This window comes from Vigna unguiculata, chromosome 6 (assembly GCF_004118075.2).
Source record: "Vigna unguiculata cultivar IT97K-499-35 chromosome 6, ASM411807v1, whole genome shotgun sequence".
Lineage (NCBI taxonomy): Eukaryota > Viridiplantae > Streptophyta > Magnoliopsida > Fabales > Fabaceae > Vigna > Vigna unguiculata.
This window is the reverse complement of record NC_040284.1, coordinates 23,657,335-23,679,233: the sequence shown is the minus strand read 5'-3', so window position 1 is coordinate 23,679,233 and position 21,899 is coordinate 23,657,335. Positions and strand designations below refer to the sequence as shown.

General features: G+C 30.8%; 3 protein-coding genes across 5 annotated transcripts; 1 reads left to right on the top strand and 2 right to left on the bottom strand.

Annotated features, from left to right (window-relative positions):
• Positions 1 to 931: 931 nt before the first annotated feature.
• LOC114187582 (coiled-coil domain-containing protein SCD2-like) lies at positions 932 to 10,927 on the bottom strand. Of its 2 annotated transcripts, none has more exons than XM_028075860.1 (20): positions 10,217 to 10,927; positions 10,055 to 10,108; positions 9,910 to 9,963; positions 9,751 to 9,804; positions 8,636 to 9,015; positions 7,924 to 8,005; positions 7,652 to 7,693; positions 7,256 to 7,318; positions 6,042 to 6,091; positions 5,246 to 5,273; positions 4,896 to 4,952; positions 4,710 to 4,781; positions 4,560 to 4,620; positions 3,445 to 3,552; positions 3,229 to 3,347; positions 3,014 to 3,083; positions 2,430 to 2,471; positions 2,052 to 2,092; positions 1,645 to 1,771; positions 932 to 1,223 (listed from the first exon to the last, which is right to left on the bottom strand). In XM_028075860.1, the coding sequence occupies exons 1-20, from the start codon at positions 10,529 to 10,531 to the stop codon at positions 1,102 to 1,104; spliced, it is 1,941 nt and encodes a 646-aa protein (XP_027931661.1). In that variant the 5' UTR covers positions 10,532 to 10,927; the 3' UTR covers positions 932 to 1,101. The 2 variants fall into 2 exon arrangements, with proteins under 2 accessions (XP_027931661.1, XP_027931662.1); XM_028075861.1 differs by having other exon boundaries at positions 8,636 to 8,991.
• Positions 10,928 to 13,003: 2,076 nt separating this feature from the next.
• On the top strand, positions 13,004 to 15,946 carry LOC114187897. Of its 2 annotated transcripts, none has more exons than XM_028076300.1 (6): positions 13,004 to 13,406; positions 14,633 to 14,824; positions 15,088 to 15,250; positions 15,318 to 15,420; positions 15,512 to 15,588; positions 15,674 to 15,946. In XM_028076300.1, the coding sequence occupies exons 1-6, from the start codon at positions 13,131 to 13,133 to the stop codon at positions 15,904 to 15,906; spliced, it is 1,044 nt and encodes a 347-aa protein (XP_027932101.1). In that variant the 5' UTR covers positions 13,004 to 13,130; the 3' UTR covers positions 15,907 to 15,946. The 2 variants fall into 2 exon arrangements, with proteins under 2 accessions (XP_027932101.1, XP_027932102.1); XM_028076301.1 differs by having other exon boundaries at positions 13,006 to 13,406; positions 15,512 to 15,593; positions 15,680 to 15,927.
• Positions 15,947 to 16,006: 60 nt separating this feature from the next.
• Positions 16,007 to 18,497, bottom strand: LOC114187898 (acyl carrier protein 2, chloroplastic). The gene is made up of 4 exons (XM_028076303.1): positions 18,315 to 18,497; positions 17,631 to 17,741; positions 16,521 to 16,643; positions 16,007 to 16,401 (listed from the first exon to the last, which is right to left on the bottom strand). Exons 1-4 carry the CDS (start codon positions 18,375 to 18,377, stop codon positions 16,273 to 16,275), a joined length of 426 nt encoding a protein of 141 aa, XP_027932104.1. The 5' UTR covers positions 18,378 to 18,497; the 3' UTR covers positions 16,007 to 16,272.
• Positions 18,498 to 21,899: the final 3,402 nt, after the last annotated feature.

Sequence of the window (21,899 nt, the reverse complement as noted above, 5' to 3'; positions counted from 1 at the left end):
AGAAATACCTTTTTAACATTCAATTTGGAATGTGTTTAAAATTGTGTTTTGGAATAGCCATTCTAAAATGTATATCATGATCTGGAATTATCTCTCGGAATGTTCATTCTGAATATATCTGAAAAAATCAATCTTAAAACAGTGAATCCAAAATTTTCATATGCAACCTTGGTTAAAGTTCTGAGTTCTTAGTTCAGAAGAGGAGATAATAGGAGATGGAGACTATTCCATATACTAATTGAGTAGAAAACACAATGTACAAAATGATGTGTTATAGACCAAATTTATCACGTTTTGTTAGTACGGTTAGCAAATTTATGGAAGATCTTGGGCATGGTAATTGAAACATTTTGAATAGAGATATTTGAATATAATAATATTGAAAATGGTGTAGGGATGATGCACCGAAAACATGAAAATTATTGAAGAAGTGTTTACACATCATCATTGGTTCTTCCATGATTTGGAATTAAGGTGGAGGAATGTAATGGTTAACTCTAAAATTATGATATTTTATGAAGGGCTAAGAAGATCTTTTATTTGAAGTAAATTAAACTCTTTTAAAGTACATTGTGAGAAGGCATATATAACCTTAAAAAATATCTACTTTTATTTATTTTTCATTCTTGCAATTTTTTTTTATATTGTTTGAACTTAACTATATAAATGTAAACAATTTGTTTAAGTTCTTTCTAAGATAACCGTGTCCATTTTAATTATGATATTTAACCTCAATTATTTATGATTATCATAAATGATTTTTTTTAAAATTAACTACAACATATTCTCTATGTTTTTAAAATATGAAATGTAAATTACAAATTATAAATTATAGGCATGGTTAAAATATTAGACAAATTAACAAAAGCATTGGCAATTTTTAAACATGTAAAATTCATAAACCACAATAAAAATATATATAAGTCCAATCTATTATAATTTTTTTAAGTTATCATAATAATCGATAACATTGTTTTGTAAAATATGATACACCGAAAATTATAGCCTATTTTACTCCAACTCTTGAGTAACTAAATTACAAAACCCATTAAAAAAAAGTAAAAAAAAAAAGAGTAAATGTTTTAATCTAATTTAAATATATTAAAAGTCTGTCCGACCGGGCACGTTGGAGTTGTCAGCATCTTGCTCCAATTCTCTGCGCGATTCATCCCATAGTTGCGTTTCAATATCCAACCTTTTGATTTCCGCAAGCCCACGTTCAACTGCGAAAAGGAACAAAGCAGTAAGAGAACTAAATCGGTATTTGGTTTTACGTTAAAATACGTAGAATGAGTTAGAATTAATTTTCTAATACATAATTGATATATGTTTGAATTTCATAAAATAAATTAAAGAGTAAAAGTTTGAGTAAAAGTTTCACATTGAATGAAAAAAAAACATTATTATTTCAGCGTTAAATCAAAAGGAAAATAATATATTAATATAGTTTTTTTAACAAAATTTGACAAACTAGGTAAAAAAAATACTATTTTTATTACATTTTTATTAAAAAATAAAAATTTAATTTAATCCTATTTATAAAAAGTTTGTTAAATTTGTAAAAAAAAAAAGTTTTTTGTGACAACCTCATTTTCCAAACAAAAAATACATTAGCGTTGACATGAGGAAAGGCGTGGACAATACCATCAACGGCATCTTGTGAATTAGGTACTATTGAGTTATGATTGATCCAAAACTGCAAACGCTCGTATGCTATGTCAGGCTCTATTTCATGCTTTTTTGCTCTCCTCCAAATGTAAGCAAGCCAAGCCTAAACAACAAATCATATACTCAAAATGAAAATCAACGGTTAGGAAAAGAAATGCTATAAAAGTATGATTGTAAAATGATTTCTTTTAAAAGGAAATTATATTAATTTATCGTTCTTCTATTAACTTACAACAATCTTAAAAAAATATGATGAAATCTCTATTTTTTTTTCTATTTAAAATGAAAAAGTTAAGGTTTTTCATCTCTACATGGTTATTAAATATTCCAAACACTATTAAAATACATTTTTTTTATTCTCATAAATAGAAATTGCTAAATACCTGTTTAAAAGTTACATCTTCAGCCTCCTCCCGACTCAATTCTGAAAATAAAAGGTTTATACGTAAATAACATTAATCCAATTAAACAAAATAAATAAATGTCAATTTATGTTATCGAGTGTCAATGTGAATAAATTTACAAAGGAGCAAGTTGTGAGGATGATAAGGTATCATTCTCACTTAACATACTCCATATCTCATATATTTAAAAAAAAAATACAGTAAACTAAATTAAAGTCCCAAAGTTATTCTAATTCAAAAGTTTTCAAAGCAGGGTTCAGTTACTACTACCATCTAACATCATAACTCCACTAGCATAAGCTTCAGCTTTTTAACACGAGATCAGGGAAAATGGCAACTGTAACCCAGAAAACTTACCAAATGCATCACACTGCCCTTCAATTGGTAGTTTTAGGTCATCTACACCAAAAAAATAAGGGAGAGTCAGAACTTACATATATATCAATCTTTGAGTAAATGAATATGTGGATTTAAGTAACTCTTAATAGTATGATTCTACTATTTAAATAACTCTTAACAATAAGATTATACAGATTCTCTTCCATCTTTTCCTATTTAGCAAACATAAAATTTCTATTTGACGAGTATTAAGGACAATGAACAAACAATGTTCTACACTATGAGAGGGTGTACGCCTGAGCTTAATATTCAGCGAGGCATTTCTTATATATATATATATATATATATATATATATATATATATATATATATATATTATTAGATATGTTTTAACTCTCTCTCTATATATATTTATGTTGTTATTAGCCTTGACACAACTGTAAATTTATGATATAAGGCCCTTGTATTAAAAGATGTTTATATTTATATTAAATAATTTTATTTAATATCAAACATGATTTTCAATGAATTGTCATTTCAACATTGAACAGAGATAGGAATTGTAAAATAAAATTAGAGTGAATACTATTGAAATCGGGCACCTGAAAAGCCAAATCTTAACATATTTGGTCGCCTGTGTTGAGCCAATACAACCGCCAATGCTTCCTCTACCTTCAAAACAGTCATGGAGAAGAAATCAAGTCATAGATAGAATAATATTTTTATCTATGATCCCATTAAAAGCCTAAAGGGCTCATATGTTTCTATTCGATAAAGACCCAAACTACATTTGAAGCAATAAGGATGTAATAGAAACCTTTAGTGAAGCCAATTGACGCAATCCTTGCTCGACAAAAAGCATGTTCTCAATGTTTCCCTCTCCAGAAAGTTCCTTTATATCACGTCGATTTTCTGTATCCTCTATTACATCGAGGTCTACCATGTAGAACAAAACTCACGGATCATTAATCAACGGTGGAAAAACTTGGACAAAGAAAACAAAAAGAAATTTGAAAGTAATTAACGTTATTACCGGCTTCCTCTTTAGCTTTCTCTCCTGCTGCTAATACAACTTCAACCGGATTCGGGGCGAACATAGACCAGTATTTGTATTTTGCTTCAGCGATATCAGCATGAATACCTGGCATGTATTTCAGTACCATCAATGTATTTTTATTTTTCCTATTTTTTCTTTGAATAAAAAAGCCTAATTCTTCCTAAGCAGAAAGTAAGTTCATTAAGATGAAATTGCATGTTATTTTGTATACAAAATCCATAAATTTAATTTCCCAATTTCGGTGGAATTAAAATAATTTTGTTTTATATTCTTTTTGTGCTGCATTTATTTTTGTTTTGTTAAAGCTAGCTTCAAAATGAAAGTGTATAATATTTAGATTTTAGAAAAGATAAATTTTTAATCTTGTTAATTAGTTATTTTTTTTCGTATTAAGAAGTTTTTGGAATAGTACTTCTTTCTCAACACCTATAATTTTTCAAAATAAATTTTAATTTATGTAATTTATTATTTTAATTAAAAAATACATACATATATATATATATATATATATATATATATATATATATATATTATCCTAAATAAGAGAGCTGAGGAGACAATCTATTCCTTAAAATTTTTCAAAAAAAAAAAACTCTTAATAAACTAATAAAAAATTATATACATATAAAAATTTCCAAATATTTACTAAATAATATTAAAAAATTAAATGGAATATAAATAAAACTCAAGTAATTAAATTTAATTATTAAAAATAGTTTAATTTATAGTTAATTGCAATATAATATTATGTACTAATAAATGAAAAATAGATGAAAAATAAAGATATTGATAGAAAAGAAATTGAAAATAAATAAAAAAGATAGAAAGATGAAAGTTAATTGATGAAAAATAGAATAAAAAATTCGTATATACTCTCTTCTTTTCTTAATTATTTTCTCTTTATCTCTTATATATACCAAACAAACCCAATGGAATTCGTTCTTTCTATTTTACATTTTTTTTTGGTAAAAAAACGTGGAACTATATATGTAGAATAAATTTGAGTCACCACACACACAAACCATCAATTTTGGAATGTTGATTCTGAATTTAAACAAAAGTAAATGATACAAAAGGTGATATGAGCATACCATGTTGAACGCATAAACCCCAATACCGAGATAGCCAACACCTCTTTAAAACAACCTCTTCCTGCGAAACAAAGTGGAAAGCCACTACATAACAACGCAGAAGGCTATTAAAATTAAAACGAAACACATTACGATTAACATTAAACCTACCATTTCTTCCGCGGTGAGTATCATTCGTTGAGTCATAAGCCGTAGCTTTTCCAAAGCAACCGTCGCCTCCTCCTTATGCCAAATATGAGAAGTTTAAATTGAATTCTATAAACAAAATGTTCCACGCATTCAAATAGCAGATTTGAAAGCAGTAATATGAAACGTACAAGGTAAATTGCTGGATACCTCAGCATCCGACGCTTGAAAACCTTCAAGATTCTTTGGTGCATTTCTAATAGCGGCCTGAAAATGGAAACATACACATCATTCGACTTCCTAATCTCATTTTAATGAGAATTTTGGGTGACAAATAAAAGCATTACTCCAATGAAAGAAAAAAGGTTCTTAAACTTACGAATCTGCTTTTATGCAATTTCGTTATTGGAATCACTTAACAATTTATTTCTATTAAAATGCTGTCTTTATATAAGAAACTTGCCCTTAACAAGTTCCAAGAAATGTGAGAATTATAAAAATAACTTAAGTTCTAAAGGTTCAAAGTAAAACTTTAGAAATGGAAGGAAAGTAGGATAAACCTCTCTTTGCTGCAGTGCTGCCTCTTTCCTGAAGAACAAAACGAACAATACACGTCAGAATACAAAAAGGTTTAGTGATGAACGAGAACTTACCCGATCACTTAAGGTATTGCACAACTTAACTAACAAAAGAAAATCTTGGTTTGACTATATCTTTTTGTTAATCTTGTCTATTTTTTCCGCTGTAGTAGGTAATTTTCTTAAGGAATTATTATCCTCAACCTTCGTATAAAACATATGCATAGACTAACAAAAGTTACATCATCATCCCAATTAATGTGTTTTTGTGCATGCATAAAGGATATCTCCTTCTTTAAACAAAGTTATGACTCATTTTTAATGGATTCTATCCACTTACACTGTTCGAGAAAAAGCCTCTATCCTTCAAAATGGGTTCAATAAACTGTGAATGTTAAGTTTATTATAGAAAAATAATCATAAATGAATAAATACTGATTAAGGGAAAAAAAACTTCGGAAAAATATAAGTAGAAATCAATGCTCTTATTTTAAATTATATCTAAATGGTAAGTGGAGTTAAATTTAAGGCAAACCACCGGTGTTGAAGTTATCAAAATACCCTCATGTTAGTTAGATTAGGAAAATAAGATCCGTTATTATTTGAGTAGGGTCCATAAGTTTTTCTCAATTCTCTTTTACTATATTAACTCATATTTTCATGGTACTTGCTTTCATGGGAAGATCTAAAATTGTATCGAAGTGTCTAATTTGTAAGGAGAGGGTTTATTAGGTACAGAAATCACTAAATATTTATAGTTATACAGCATACCACTTACCTGGCCAAAAGGCGAGCCTCCATGGTTACACCTTCGCCAAGATTAGCAACCTATACGAAAGGATGTGCAAGACTATTGATAATTAGTAGTCTTTGATGCTCTCTGACCAGTAGAACCATACAACGATACAGACATAGAAACATGAGATGATGCCAATGTAAGAGTCTTTCCTTACTAATAATGGTCATGTATCCCACCATGCAATTCAAAATTATGCTAAGCTCCAAAAAACTAGTGTATTAGATGTCAATAGAAAATTCACTGATAATGCAGTTAAATTAGAATAAAATAATATATTACCCATATATCTATCTAAAGATCATACAGCACTAAAGAAAACATATGCATAGACTAAATGATAGAATTACAATTCTACAATTATCCATAAAAACGGCCAACATGTTACAAATTGATTTTTCTTAGTTATTTATTATATTAGATGACTTTTTTTTACCATTTAGTCGTAATTCCTTAAAAGAATTACTATAACAGATGAATTTGAAAAAGATTAAGATGGTGGTTGTTTTATTTAAAACAATGATAATTTTCATCTTTTTATTTAAAACGCGAATGATTTCGGTTATTTTATTTTTAATTTGAAGTTGTATATACAAACACAACTTTAATGTATTTAAATAAAATAACTGAAATGATACTTATAGATTGCAGTTCAAAAATAAAACAACTAAATCATATTTATCATGCAGGACTTTCATTTAAACAAAAACAATTAAATATTGTCTTTACTACGTAAAACTTTAACATATTAATAAAAAATTAATCAAATTAATTTTTTTTTAACATGCATAACTTATGAGAAAAAAAAAAATTTGAAGTCATCTTTATCATTCACTGTAATTTCAAACTCAAAGTTAAAATCGTGAATGTCAAAGACCACTTATTGACCACTATAATTTTTTTCTAACCCAAGAGGACACACTTCTAAATCATATTTACTTGCACAAATAACCGTTATTGTAAAAAAGTTGTGCCGCGAACTATGATAACGTTTCCCTGGTTGCTATGAACATCACGCGTATGCTTCTGCATTAAAACTTTTTTTTTTTTCTTTTAGATAACAAGGGTACTAGACTTATAGTCACATCTAAATTATTTCACTAGCACAATCCTAATGGTTTGTTAGTTAATAAAGAGACAAACATTGCTGGAGAAAAGATGGACACTATAGATAGCCGGTTCCTCAAAAGTATCACCTGTTGTTCTAGTTGCCTGACTCTTGATTCAGCTTCCTCAAACTTCTCTTCTGCAAGTCGAACCTGCGGAGGATATATGCACATTTTTTCAATTAATGAATGTCTATAGTAAAACAAATTCAGCTTTTATAATGAAAAAGTCCATGTTATCTGCATTCAGTCAAATTAGAAAAATTCGCATGAGAATGTTAAGCTCTAGTTATGTCTAATCTAGCACAAATTATATCTGAATCTAAAAAGAAACTATTGTATATATCTAAATATAAACTTAACCGATGGAATGAAGAAAAAAGAGATACACACGATTCGTTCTTCTACAATGTTACAAACATCCCTTCAGAATCTCAAAACTTGAAGGTTTACAGAAAACAAGCTCAAACTATTGCATTTTATCACCTTTTCAACCAAATTGTCGTTTTCTTCTTGTAACATATCAAGCTGCATTAAAATTCACATCGCATTAGTAGATTCCTGAAAAGAGACAGAAGCCATGCATGGCCGAAGCCGTTGAAGATTATGAAATGCAAGGCCGTAAAGTTAAAAGGGGATGAGTAAAAATACAGAACGTGGAGCTTGATTAGTGCCACTGATATGAAAAAAAGGACTTCAAAAGCATGCATATGACCCTAATAATTAGATCGCGTTTCCATCATGGACCCATGTACTACCTCGTCTTCAAGCTCACCAGTAGGACGTTGCTGCTGATTGGCGCTTTCTCTTACCTTCATACTACCCAGATCAAGAGACAATCTACACGGACATAAAAAATATATAAATAGCATTATATAGATGATTAGCGTGGGAGATCAAATTTTGGATTTGAATGTCATTCCTAACTTTGTTTACGACGTGCATTTTAAAAACCAAGATTGTAAAACTGTGATTCATTATAAGATCTAATCTTTTGTTAGTGTGGGTGGGCCAATCATGAAATGACTTTTTACCCAAGTTCCAATTGGATCTCAAACCTCCCAAGTTAATGAATGAAATATTTTCGCTGATTAGAATTTCCAATCAGCGGTTAAAATTGTGAAAAAAAAGAACTATATATTTGAAATTAATTATAATTTCAATCATTTTTAATTAATGATTATTACTTTACTTTATCTTTCAAAATTAACTTCCTTCTTTTTTATTTTTGGAAAATGAAATCTGAGTTGTGAAAACAGAGTGCAAGAAATACTATCAGGAAGTATATCACTCCGAGCACAATTCTCTTTACTAATGGACAACTCCAGTTTGAAAAACCACACATTCCATTTGTCTTTCTCTCTTATGTGGGAGCTTCAGTAGTGGAAAGCAACAGTTTCTATGACTCCGCAGTGTCTGATATTTTCTTGTTAAGGAAAAGTAAAAGAAGGAGCAGGAGTAGCAGCATACCTTCTGTCTTTTCTAACATCAATAAGAGGCTCAGAGGGTGGAATACCAGCAGAAGAGGCTGGTCTGAGGGTGATAGGTACACTAGGAGGTACCATGGGAACCACCTTAGAAAGGCCACTGGGACGGCCCGCGGTTGAGCGAGCAGAGGGAGGTTGATCATTACTTGCGCTACTGGGTTGAGTTGACCGTGTCGATATCATTGTGCGAGAAGAGGGAGAAAAGTCCAAGGATCGGTTTCCCGACGCCGAACGAGCAGAAGGCGGTTGTTCTGCGTTATTCAGTACTGTGGGTGTCTGCTCAGCAGGAAGAGCATTTAAAGTGGAAGATGATCGAACAGAGCCTCTCAAAGATTGTGGCTGCTCTTGAACAGCGCGAACTGACTAAGACAAATTAACAAAATCAAAGTTTCATCAACTTTATCAAATTACTAATAATTCTAAACTAACAAATTAGTCCCTCCACTCAACTAATTCAAAAACATTTTAACTAATTCACGTTATATAGTAAAATTAATTTAAAACAGTAAATTACTAAAAAAAATATATTATTGCTTTAAATATAAGTAAGTCTTTGTATTATCAAATTAGATTAAAAAAAACTGTATATCTCATTCATTTTAAATTAATTTTTTATAAAACATTTTAATTAGTTGAGAATGTTTTAGAAAAAAAAAATCAATGCGTATTTTAATTACAAAGGAATGGTAGAAAAAGGATAACAAATATTTTAAAAATATATAAATATACAAATATGTGTCATCTGGTTCTTACATAAAAGCCTTTCTCTTCTTATTCAAACTCCATCAACTACGAATCAAACTTGGTAGATTTAAAAAACAACTGCCTAAACACCCTTTAAAACCTTACGTTTAGAAATAACTTTCACACTCTTGTGTCCAACTAAATTAATGAGTGATACTAATATAATCTACACTCTTCTAATGCACTTTTTTTGTTTTGTTAATCTTGAGATTTCTTAAAATATTGTAAAATCTAAAGTAAATTTCATCATATAGAGTAAAACTCAAATAATGTAATTTTAACAAGAATTAGTCAATTGTAGAGATTGTGTCCCAAGTATTTCCCACAAAAATGGTAGGCAGAGAAGCTAATTACCGCTGGGGATCGAGATCTAGCAGATTGCGTAGGATCTTGCGCGGGGCGAATTGACTGAGAGAAACAAAATCAAAAGTGTTCATCAACTTGTGTGATTCCAATTAAGCAAGCAGCCTTCAATATGAATATACACATCGTTGCAACGAAAAATCCAGTTACCGCAGGAGAACGTGATCTCGCAGATGGATTTTTATCTTGAACACCGCGAACTGACTAAAAGAAACAGAACAATTTTAACACGTAAACTAACAGCGGAGACAAACCTCAAATAAAGCACTACGATCAGATTATCAAGCGAAATTACCATCGGTGACCGGGACCTTGCAGACGAAGCTGGATCCTGAACGCTACGAACTGCCTAATGGAACAGTAGCAACAACGACATCAAATTCGAACCACGTTCAATTAGAAAAGGAGGAAATATATATGCAACCAAAGCGATGAAGGTGGTGGTTAGTTAAGTTACCATGGGAGAGCGACTTGGCATCGGTCTTCCACCGCCGAGGCCAATGCCTCCGGCGCCGGAGATTGAGGAGTAATCGAGAGGAACGTCGTCGTCGTCTTCACCATCGTCGTCTGCTTGCGACATGACCTGTGCGATTCTCTGTGCGGCGGCCTTGGTGGCAGTGTTCTGTGCTCTTCGGGCACCAATCATGGCGGAGCCAGTGGAACCTGCACGCGCGTGGCGGTTCACTGGCGTTACCGTGCTCCCCGGCGAGGAAGGCGTCGTCGGCGTCCCCGAAGAGCTGTTCTGCCTTTCGTACACTCTTCGCCTATCCATCTAGAATTCAAGCAAAGTAAACAGAAATAAATAAACACCATAAACAATGATCACATTCTCACACACATGGATTATAAACTTATGGTAAAACTTGCTTTGATTTGTGTCTGGAAACAGAAATTTATTTCAGATTAGGAAGAATCAGAAAAATTTGGTGTCCAAATTCATGGTTCTGTTTGGCTTAACCTAATATATTTTGCATTTTGTATTAGAGAGGCATTGGTGTAAGAAGAAAAGGGAGAAAGAGGAAAATGAGAAATGAGTAGTGGAAGGGTCTTGGAGTGGTATCCTGCTATTGTGGAGGGAGTTGAGGATCCGTTCCCAAAGGGAGACACGTTATAGGTTGGAAACTTTTGGAGGTGTATATGTGACCTAGTTGCAGCCATGAACGCATTCATCTTGTAACGGTTTTCCTTTGTGTAATTGTTTCCCTTTTTTTTTTCTATTTATTTATACAGAATTTCGACAGTACAGAAGTTATGTAAGGATAGAATGAAAGAAAAGGAAATCGAGGTGACCAAGACAAAAAAGAACTTCATATTTGTTACTGTATTTTGATTACACTCCGATTTAATACTCATGAATATTATTATTTTATTTCAAAATTTTGTTTTTATTTTATTTTTTTTATTAAATATAATATAGAAAATTTGGGTATCAAAATATAATTTCCGAAAGAGAATATTTATGGAGAGATGGCTTATGGTTAATTGACGTACCCAAAGGAATGTCAGCAAGTCGTGTTTTTGATCAATAATTAATTGTATCAAGGGAGAAAGGATGGAATTTTGAATAATATATTATTAAAATTTTATTAAAACAAAGATAACTAGAAGAAAAATAAACTTATTAAATTGGTAAATGTATGTTATTATTGCGTCTAACAATTTCATATTGTTTAAGAGTCAAAGTCAAAAAAGAGCTCAAATACTCATTTTTCATTCCATCGTCTATTCGAAATGTCTTTTAAACATAACATAATTTCACATTTCAAAAGAGACAATACTTAGGATATGTGGTGATATATGGTAATTGACAACGATTCTATCATCAGACTTGGAATCGATCAGAATATCGACACTCACTATGAAACTGATAACGAGGTTCTAAGATCTAAAATAAACCAATAATCTCAAAGTCTTCAATTAAGGATGATCCGTCATTTCCCTGATACCTCAACTAAGAAAACGATTTCATCTTCAGATTTATATATATATATATATATATATATATATATATATATATATATAAAGAAGTTGGTCAAGTTTGAAATTTAACTCTTACCCCATTTATTATTATCAAAATAAATAGTTATAAATTACAGATAATTATAAAGTAAACCAGTTTTACAATTATGAATAATTTTTTTATCAGAGATATTAATTAAATTGAAATAAAAGGTATTACAAAATATAAAAATATAATGAATAAAATAATTTATATTGATAAAAGTAAAATTGTTAACAAAGATATGTATATTAAAATAAAATTGTATAGTATGGATCAATCAGTCAAAATGGATCGATCAAGACATTCAAAGAGTAATGAATCAACTTAATATGAATTAGCACATTCGTTAGGATCGTTTAGGAACTAGAAACATGGGAAAAAACCCATAACATACCAACTAGACATAATCACCCTCCAACCTACCGATATTGCTCTCTAAACAATATAGGCTAACAAGGCAGATGACCAAGAGGTAGCAGACCAATTTATAGGCTGATCAGTCATGTCGATTGTCCATCTCAAACTCAAACATGATTGATCGGTTAGCATTCAACACAATTAGCAAGTCTAAAAGCAACTTCACTCAAATAAACTAAGTAATCATACCATAGTTAGGTTTTTGGTAAGTAAAATTCATTACAAATAGTACAGATAGGAGGTCAAAGTAAAGTATAATTTCACATCGATTATTATTACATTCAAAATTTACTAACTTAAGTCTTAAATTATCTTTTACAAATACCACCCGTGAGCAAAAGAAACACACGCAATAAGAGAAACAAATTGAATGAAGACAGGAACGATAAACAAAACCAATTATCAAGGAATTAAGAGTATCTGACCGATCTTATAGAAATAAAATACCAACAAACTATTTTACAAAGGTAATGATCTTTATTAATAGTGATAGATAATATAGGTTTATTATTTTTTGTTTATTTGAAAAAATTTAGTTAAATTTGTTTATACGATTTAACTTTTGAATTTCTTATTAAGATAAGTATAATAACATTTATTTACAATATATGTTTTATCAAATTAATTACGTGACACTACAGAATTATTTTACAATATAAAATTATTATTTGTATTTTTGTAGACTATAAATTCATTACTTAAATTATATTTAATAATGCACCATTTTAAAATAATAAAATTTGTTCCATAATAACTGGATGATAGATACATTTAATTTAGTTTTGGAAGATTTATGTAATAATAAATAAATTAAGGATACGGAAGTCAGATTCTGTGGTAAAAAAGTGTTAGAACCAGTCGGTCAGTCAACAAATTGAAGCCGAAGCTCCATATATGTCAAAATCAAGAAATTAGGGTTTTCTTCTCCCGTGCAATTCCCCTTTCAGAGACTATGGTTCCACAGACAGTGATATCGCAAGTCTCCGATTTACGTGGCTTGATATCAAACGGTTCCACCCACGGGTTCTTCGATTTGCTATTCGAATGTCACGGATTATGGCACAATGCCACTCTCATCATTCCCTCCTTCCTCTTCGTCCTGTACCTGATACTTCAAGCCAGACACAGCTTCCTCAAACTCTCTCTTTCTCGCTCATACATCATCCTTTCGTATAACGCCTTGCTCTGGCTCGTCACACTTCTCAATCTTGCTTGGTGCTTGCTCCAGGTTTGTTCTGATTCATGTATAATAATTGCTACGTTCAGACGTCAATTACGATAAAATCCTATTTACATAAAAGGATTTTATGGAAAGCGTTTTTTTCCTTCAGATTTTTGTGTGGCAGAGTCGGTGAATTAAGCTTTAAGATTAGTTCATAAATATAGAAAATGTTGTTGGCAGAAATGTTTCCTTATTTGAGTGTCGTACCTAAGGATTGGGATTTGACTGTACTGGAGTGTCTTGACTAGGGATAGAAGAAGCCATGATTTCTTGTTACAATAAATAAACAAATAAAAAGTTAATATAAATTAAAGTTCAACTTTTGGAGAAACTACTTGACTTTAATTTATAGTTATGCTGATTTTAATTTTATTTATTTATTTTTCTTTAGATTCACTTTAAAAAAATGATTTATTGTTTCTTTTCCCCTGACGTTTAAATTTCAAAAAGTAAAATTTTGCTGTATTTTTCGTTCCCAAATTCTAATTTTTAATAAAATCAGTTAGAAAGGAGTAGTGAGTATATTATTACGATCAACGCAAGTACACATATTCTATGATAAAGTCTGAAAAAGGTAAAAATTTTCTTTACAATCTTTATCAATCTTTTAGGTTCGTTGGTTCAATTTCGAGTTATATTAGTTTGAATCTTTTCATTATTTTGAGAAAACTATTAATTTTCCTTTTATTTCTCAAGGGGCTATGGTTACATTTTATGGAATTGGGTTAATACCGTATATATAGGCTTTTCCTGTTTTGGTTCTTATGCCTATAACATAATTTCTTTAGTTAAAATATGGAAATTGGTGGTTCGGAACTGTCAAAACTATTATAGCGGTTATTAATCCGTCACATGTTGTTCCTATAAAATTAAAAAAGAAGCATACAAAATTTGTGGTTATTTTATATTGTCTGAAAAATTATGAGATAACTTGTCAATCTCTATTTTGTAACGTGATGAAATTAGACGCTTGACATGGAGAACCAATATGATATCAAAAGTGCATGTGTTTAGAGTAAAAATGATGGTTTCTAGGTACAGAAACCAAAAATAGTGCAAATATAAGAAACGTATGAGAAATTAAACCTAAAAAGTTTATTCAGATAGGACAGAATTCATATATGCATTGGAATTTGCATGCTCATTTCTAGCTTACTAGGATTTTCTGTACCTTCACTTGAGACTAGAGTGGTGGGTTAATATATGTTTTATTTGATCTTTGGTGATTCCAGGCATGGGAGTGCACATCTAAGAGAGAGTTGTCATGGAACTTGCTATCCTTGTTTACTACTTCCGGAATGCTGTTTTTGGAAGTGAGTTTGGTGGCTTTTTTACTTCAAGGAAATAATGCAGGTGGCTTAGAAGCAATGAAACGGACTTTTGGTATCTCAACGCTCGTTGTTGGCTTGGATATACTGTTGAAGGTATTTCTCTGGTTTTTTCCAAAATGCAAAATCGTGACCTTGGTTAAATCATGTTATCATAATGGAGATAACAAAACACATCAGTGCTCTATCCCATGTCAAATCAACTTATTTTTTCATGCCAAATATACTGTTGAATGAAATATATATTTCTGCTGAGTCAATGAAAAAGCATGCAGTTTCAGTTTCTTATCGGAATCTGTGCGTTATTGTGGTACTGCATCGTATAATGGATGAATGATTGCACCTTTTTTTCTTGTTAGGCTTTTTATCTTTTTGTCTTTGGGATACCATTATTCGTCGACAGCAATGAAAATACGAATCATGTGAAATGGAACTTGTTGATTGTCCACAAGCTGCTGCTCACTGCTGTTTATGGCTTCCTAATGTTTATGTACCACTCCGGATGGAGAGAAACGTTGCCTGGTGAGTGTTCTTTCAACATGACTTTTTTAACTGTTTCTGACTGCCTAATTTCCTTCGTTTCGTGCAGCGAAAATTGCCTTTTACAAGTATGTTGCTGTCATGTTCATTTTTAATGCGACTGTGACACTTGCTTGTGGCCTCACTGGAAACGGTGTTGCATTTGGTTTATGGTCAGATCCTAATTTAACTGAGAAGACATCCATTTTGAGCTGTTCTTCTTTGGCAACTAAAGCCTTGTTCTTGTTGACCTTTTGTTCACAGGTTGTATCGTGTCGCTGTTGTCCTTTACCACGCATTTTACCTCCCTTTTTTGTATACAACATTCCAAACAGACTTTTTTCAGGTTAGTGCTGTTTATTTTCAAGCATTTTGCTATTGTATGAAGACAGCTTTCCCTGTAACAATCTTGATTTTTGTTTCGAATTTCAGGAAGAAAATTTTCATTTGGAAAACGTGTATTATTCCGAGATGAAAGATGCGGGTTTCTTCGACACAGATTGGGAATAATGTTATCAGCAGTAGCTAAATTAAGGCTGTATCAGTATCAGGACTATGTAAATGAAATAACTATTCTAGCAGATTGCAATATCATGTACAAAGATGTTTATCTGTTAGAACCTCAAAGTGTTCTGTTATTTAATGAACATGACTTTTAACGTATATATGGAGTTCTGATCCACCACTTGGGGTTGTTCAGGTTAAATTTCTTCCCCTAATTTTTGCATAAGCCAAATTATCTTTATTACCCAGCAAGAATTGCGAACTGAATAAAATTAACATAAAATGTCATTAACATAAATAATCTATCTCTGGTAAAACTAACATATCACTTACTTAAACCACTTAATGCAAAAAGACGACTTAATAAAACTAATTTCCAGAAGAAAAAGGTTGGACTAACTTATCAAGCAACAGAGTTCACAACTAAAACACTCGAGACTCAAAATTGCCCCACACCATAAATGTCGACCGGTATGGAGACTGAGTTCATGTTTACTCAAACCTCCTGATACATGTTTATTCTAAGAACTCTTCTTTCCAATGATATCTTCGATAAGATCTGCAGCTTCCTGAACTGTAGTGATGGTCTGTGCGCTCTCTTCCTCAATGGCGATACCGAATGCTTCCTCGAGTGCCATCACGATCTCAACCTACAAGGTATGATATTTAAACGAAATACGCAATTATTCATGGCATATGTAATATAGGATGGTAGATACAGGTGCCATCGGGTAATATATTGTACTATGCCGTGACGTTTTCTTCTTACCGTGTCAAGGGAATCAGCTCCAAGTTTTTGAAATGTTGATTCTGCGGTCACGGTTTGACCTTCAGACACGGCCAACTGCTTCTTTACTATATCGCAAACCTTTTCTACTGTCTCTGGTTTTGCCTGTTCAAAGGCATATTCATAAGCACGAAAAAGCATAAATACATCATATGGTTTTGGCTTGTTTTAGTTATATTCCAATCAAGTAAGACAAAATATGCCATCCAGCCCTTTTAATATAAGCCAAAGCTTGTTACATTCATCATACGAATTTTTTCACCAGTTGGTAAATCTCAAGCAAGCGAAGCATTAATGGATCGATTTACATTGGTGGAGACGGGATAGAAAAAATATTCTTTCATTAATAGCATCACATTTTTCAACTGATGATTTGTGAGGATCAAATGGTGTTAAATAGAGATTAATTAAAGGCCTGTGCATCATAACAAACAGGCATACAGTTCCTTGCATGTAAAACCCTTTACAAACTTAATGAAACACAAGATTCAAAGAAACAGATCAGTGTGTATAATATACGTTTATAATAACATGGTTAATGGCCTTTGCAGCAACATCCACATAAAAGCTCAAAATAGTAGTTTTTTAGTGCTTCTTCATTTAAAATCATCTCTTACAAACCATGAAATTTATGTATACCAGTTCCCTGCGTGTAAAACCCTTTAAAAACTTCATAAAACACAGGATTCAAAAGAAAAAGATCATTGTGTAATTTACGTTTATGTTAAATGGTTAATGGTCTTTGCAGCAACATTCACATAAAAACTCAAAATAGTAGTTATTATTGTTCCTTCATTTAAAACCATCTCTTGCAAAGCATGAAATATATGTATGCCACTACACTGTGCAGAACACAAAGGATTAATTGAGGCCAAGCGATAATTAACTAAAATAAGGATATCTGATCTCACGTTATAAACTACGCATACTACTTCACCTTTCACATAACATTTTTTCTCAATCATTTCTCACTCCAATGAAGAAATATACTACCGGCAATAGACTTGAGAAACTATACAGTGATTTGGTACCCACGAAAGCAATAGTCAATTACGAAAATATAATAAATCACACACTGCAGAAGCTACTTACAGCACAGGAAATTTGAAGGCGAATTTGACGAGGCTGCAAGTTAAAAGAAACATTCTTTCTCCCAAAGCTGGAAATCAGACCAGATCTCCGGCCAGAAAGTGAGGTGAAAGCCTGTTCAAAAAATTCACCAGTATAAAGCTCATTAAAGAATTATGAATAAAAATTAAAACAACAAAATCTAATTGCAATACATTAAAGTTTTTCTGGGTTCTTTTTCATGTGAAAAGCTTAATGACCACCATTGATGTGTGCAGCAAGCATGCCATGATATTGTCCAAAAAATTTCAACTTTAGTCCAACTCCTATCACTAATAAGCTTGCAGCGTTTGTCAACCAGAAAAAAAAAAACCCAAAATTATACATTTGTTTGGCATGAAACTTGACAAACCCCGAACACATTGTTTTAATCTAAAAGCCTTTCACAGTTGAAATAAACATAGATTAAATGAAAAAAGATTGAGTAGAAGTGGCGATTAGTGACAGTAAGTGAAAAAAAAAAAAACAGGAATAAACAAAAATTAAGATTCAGGAGTGTTGGTAGCAAATCGTGCCCTATAAGGAAAAAAGTAAGAATGTAAACGAACGCATCGAGGTGTTTCCCACGAGTAATGAACAGATCAAGAAGGGAACAAAGCGCGGAGCAGCAACTAAAATTGATAAGGAAGAGGAAACGGAAAACGATACCTGCGTTTGGGGAGTGAGAGATCGCATGGAGAGTGATGTCCCCGCGAGTGTATTGGTGGCCATTGTGGTGAGTTGCGAAGGTGCGAAGCCGCAGAAGAAAAAATGGAGAGAAAAGGTAGAAGGTGGCGGAGAACGCGAAGAGTGTGATGAGAGAATATATATAGCAGCACCCGTGATTGTTGGCTGTAGGAAAGAGTCCTGTCTTTGAATTCGGAACCCACACCACTTTTCTTGGGCTGGGGTTTTCTTCACTACGCTTTTTGCTTTTTCCACCCCCGTTGTTTTCTAGCTGCACCTCTTTAACTTTTAAATAGACATTTTATCCATCTTATTTTATTTGAATATTCCTTGTTCTTTCATTCAGTTGGCTCTTGTGATCATGTGATTCAAAGGTAAAATTGCAATTTCAAAATATATGAAATGCATTGCAGGATAGCCTCATTCTTGCACCTCCTTCGTCGTCTTCTCATTTTCTTCCATCCAAGACACACAATAAATTATTTTTCTGGTCCTTGTACATTCCTGTATTAGAATAAGAAATCCTGTTAATTTTATTAGGGATGTAGTTGTCAGATTTCAGAATAACTAAATCATGTATCGAATTTCCAAATCTGGTGAACACTCACAAAAATAGAATTTTAATTTTTTTTTACTCAACACATAAGTGGATTTCAAAATTTGGTGAAAAAAAATATTCATACCTAATCAGATTTTGATTCAATTTTCAAAAATTCAGAAGTAGATGTCGAAATTCACCAAAATCTAGAATCATATTTCAATATCCAAGAAATCAAGGACCAAATTTTAAAATTCAGAAAAATTCTTAATCGAAATTCAAAAAAATCAATACCGGATTCTAAAATTCGAGAAATCTAGAACCGGATTTTGAAATTGGATTTCTATAACTTTAAAACCGGTTTTGGAAATCCTAAAAAATCCAAGATCAGGTTTTGAAATTCATTTAGAAATCCATTTTCATAAAATTCATAATCTAATTTTCATAGATATATTAAAACAAAATTAATTCACCAACTTTATTTGTAATTTTTAATGGAGTCAAATTATCTTTAATATGAACTAGGAAAATATAGTCGATGTCACGCTTGTGTGTTTGTTTTTTTTTTATGTATTTATATGTATTATATTGAGAATCATCAATGACAATTTATGATGGGTAGACCTAAATTGGTTGAAAAAAAAAACAGTAACTTACTAATTCGTAAGATTGTGTATCAACTAATATTTAATACATTTGATCAAGATTTGGGTTAATGAGCTATATGTGATGGAGTCAATGGTACTTGTCTATAAATATACAAACTATTTTAGTAGGTGTCTTTAAATATACATTCGTTAAAAAACTGAAATATATATTTATTACATACATGATGTAGAAAAAAAAAATAGTCAATAAAAGTATCATAGATTTACATCCTTAAACATTTCTTTAATTGGGAGGCCAAATAAAAATTTATGTCTAGGATGTATTTCAGCTTCCCTGCATTTTAAAAAAAGTAAATATTATTGTTAATATATATATATATATATATATATATATATATACAAATAACAGAAATATTATGTAACAATTGAATCATGTATAAATAAAAAAAAATCTTTATTTACCTTTGAAGTCGTCTTCTTAATTCTTTGTAGAAGACATGGTCCATAAGTTGTTGAGTTTTAAAGAACTAAAGAATATCATTGAATATTATTATTTACTTATGAGACATTAAATGTATATGTAATAGTATACAAATATTGAAGAAATAGTAATAACCTTATTGATGCATATATTTTGATAAACACAAAGATTGTTGTTGTACCAAGTATGGATTGGTAATATTTTTGTTTTTTAGCAAAAACACAGGCGTTGTTGCACTTGTGTGTTCGTATTTTTTTAATATTTTATAGAAATTTGAGTTAAGTTTAACTCTCATGCTAAAAGCAAAAATATTAAAATATCTTTCATCGTTGAACCATGTCATTGCGGCTACCGAGCCTCCGCATTCGTCGCCATTGTCACTACACCTCCGTTCTCCATTGTTGTTGCAATCCTTTTGAGAGGAAGCAGTAAGAGAGAGTGTAAACCGATGATAATTTATGGGAAGCTTGTTCAATAAAACTCGTTCTGAATAATTTGTTTCAAAAATTTTGTTCTTGAAATCCTATTCCAGACTACATCTTATAAGTTTTGAAAAGTTTGTTTTGAAAAGTTCATCTAAAAAAGTATTTCATATGTTCTGAAAAGCTTATTTTGAAAATTCTGGTCTAGAAAGCTCTTTACAAAATGTATTTCATATGCTTTAGAAATTCTATTTCAAAAATTTTCTTCCAAAAACCCTATTTTGGAAATCATGTTCTTAGAATTTCATAAAGTTTGTTCCAAAAATCATGTTGAAAAGGTCATCTTGAAGTCCCTTTAGGATGGGTAGAAGGTTGTTTTGAAACATGTGACAGTTGTTAGAAATCATAGGAGCGCAAAAAAAAAGTATTTTTCATTTATCTATAACAATATATAAAGAATAAACACAATCAATCATCAGTTAACGTTATTTAAATATAGTAGAAAATGCATTTTTTATTTCTTCTTGTAAATATTTTATAATTACTTGTTGATTAACCTTTAAATGTAGTAGAAATTTCCCTCCTTCATACTTATTGCATTTACATTGTCACGTGTTTGCTGGAAAATAAATTGTCATGTGCTTCTTCATCTCTTTGATTTGATTATCTAATTGTTGTCTATTAAATGAAATTTTCAAAATGGTTTATAAATTTTAGATATTTACCCTTAATATTTGGCCACTGTAGAAGAGATTTGTAGTTATTTTAGACAAAATTTAACATCTACATTGGGATAGATGAATATCTCTCGTAGTAGTAGTAGACTAGATTACTTTTCTTACAGCATGAAATTATTTGTACGCTCAATCATATAAAAACGTATCTTTAAAAGGAATTATAAACATAAATCAAGATTATAAAAAGGTTCAATTTGGACCTTTTGAAATAAAACGAAAAGTAATGAAAGGCTAAAAAATAATCAAGAAATTAAAAAATAAATAAATAAAATATATTAAAAGAAATCATTAATTTTTCTATAAAAAATATTGATAAAATTGACTTGACCAATATAATAACGATAGGTCTCATGAATATCTTTGATATCTCCCTTTAGTTGTACGTTATTTTTGTTATGATTTTTTGTTTCTTTTATTTTCTCTTTATATTTAAGAATATATCATTCTTATAAAATTATTTTATCTTTTAGAGATGAACAAAATTAATCTAACTAAACTTAACTATAATTATCTGTATTATATTAAAGAAACTAAAAAAACTATTTTTAATAAAAATTAAATATTAAGATAAAAAAATTAATAAAAATTAAACAATATTGTTTTACCGTTTATTTTACAAAAAAATTGAATGTTTATCATTTAACTGCTCACTAATTGAATTATGTATTTTATTTTCTCATTTTTCTTCCATGACCTCTTAACCTAAACACCACACACACTCCTTTTTTAATTCAATCACCACTATTGAGATAATGATCATGAACTTCTCATTTCCGTTACT

Coding starts and splice junctions, on each gene's coding strand:
- LOC114187582 (XM_028075860.1), bottom strand. CDS start 10,531: ATGGATAGGCGAAGAGTGTACGAAAGGCAGAACAGCTCTTCGGGGACG. Junction 5,274..6,041: donor GAGGCTCGCCTTTTGGCCAG/GTAAGTGGTATG, acceptor TTTGTTCTTCAG/GAAAGAGGCAGCACTGCAGC. Junction 2,093..2,429: donor AGGGCAGTGTGATGCATTTG/GTAAGTTTTCTG, acceptor TTTTATTTTCAG/AATTGAGTCGGGAGGAGGCT.
- LOC114187897 (XM_028076300.1), top strand. CDS start 13,131: ATGGTTCCACAGACAGTGATATCGCAAGTCTCCGATTTACGTGGCTTG. Junction 14,825..15,087: donor GCTTGGATATACTGTTGAAG/GTATTTCTCTGG, acceptor TTTTCTTGTTAG/GCTTTTTATCTTTTTGTCTT. Junction 15,589..15,673: donor AACATTCCAAACAGACTTTT/TTCAGGTTAGTG, acceptor TTTTGTTTCGAA/TTTCAGGAAGAAAATTTTCA.
- LOC114187898 (XM_028076303.1), bottom strand. CDS start 18,377: ATGGCCACCAATACACTCGCGGGGACATCACTCTCCATGCGATCTCTC. Junction 16,644..17,630: donor GCCTTCAAATTTCCTGTGCT/GTAAGTAGCTTC, acceptor GCCTTTGAACAG/GCAAAACCAGAGACAGTAGA. Junction 16,402..16,520: donor GAGCTGATTCCCTTGACACG/GTAAGAAGAAAA, acceptor CATACCTTGTAG/GTTGAGATCGTGATGGCACT.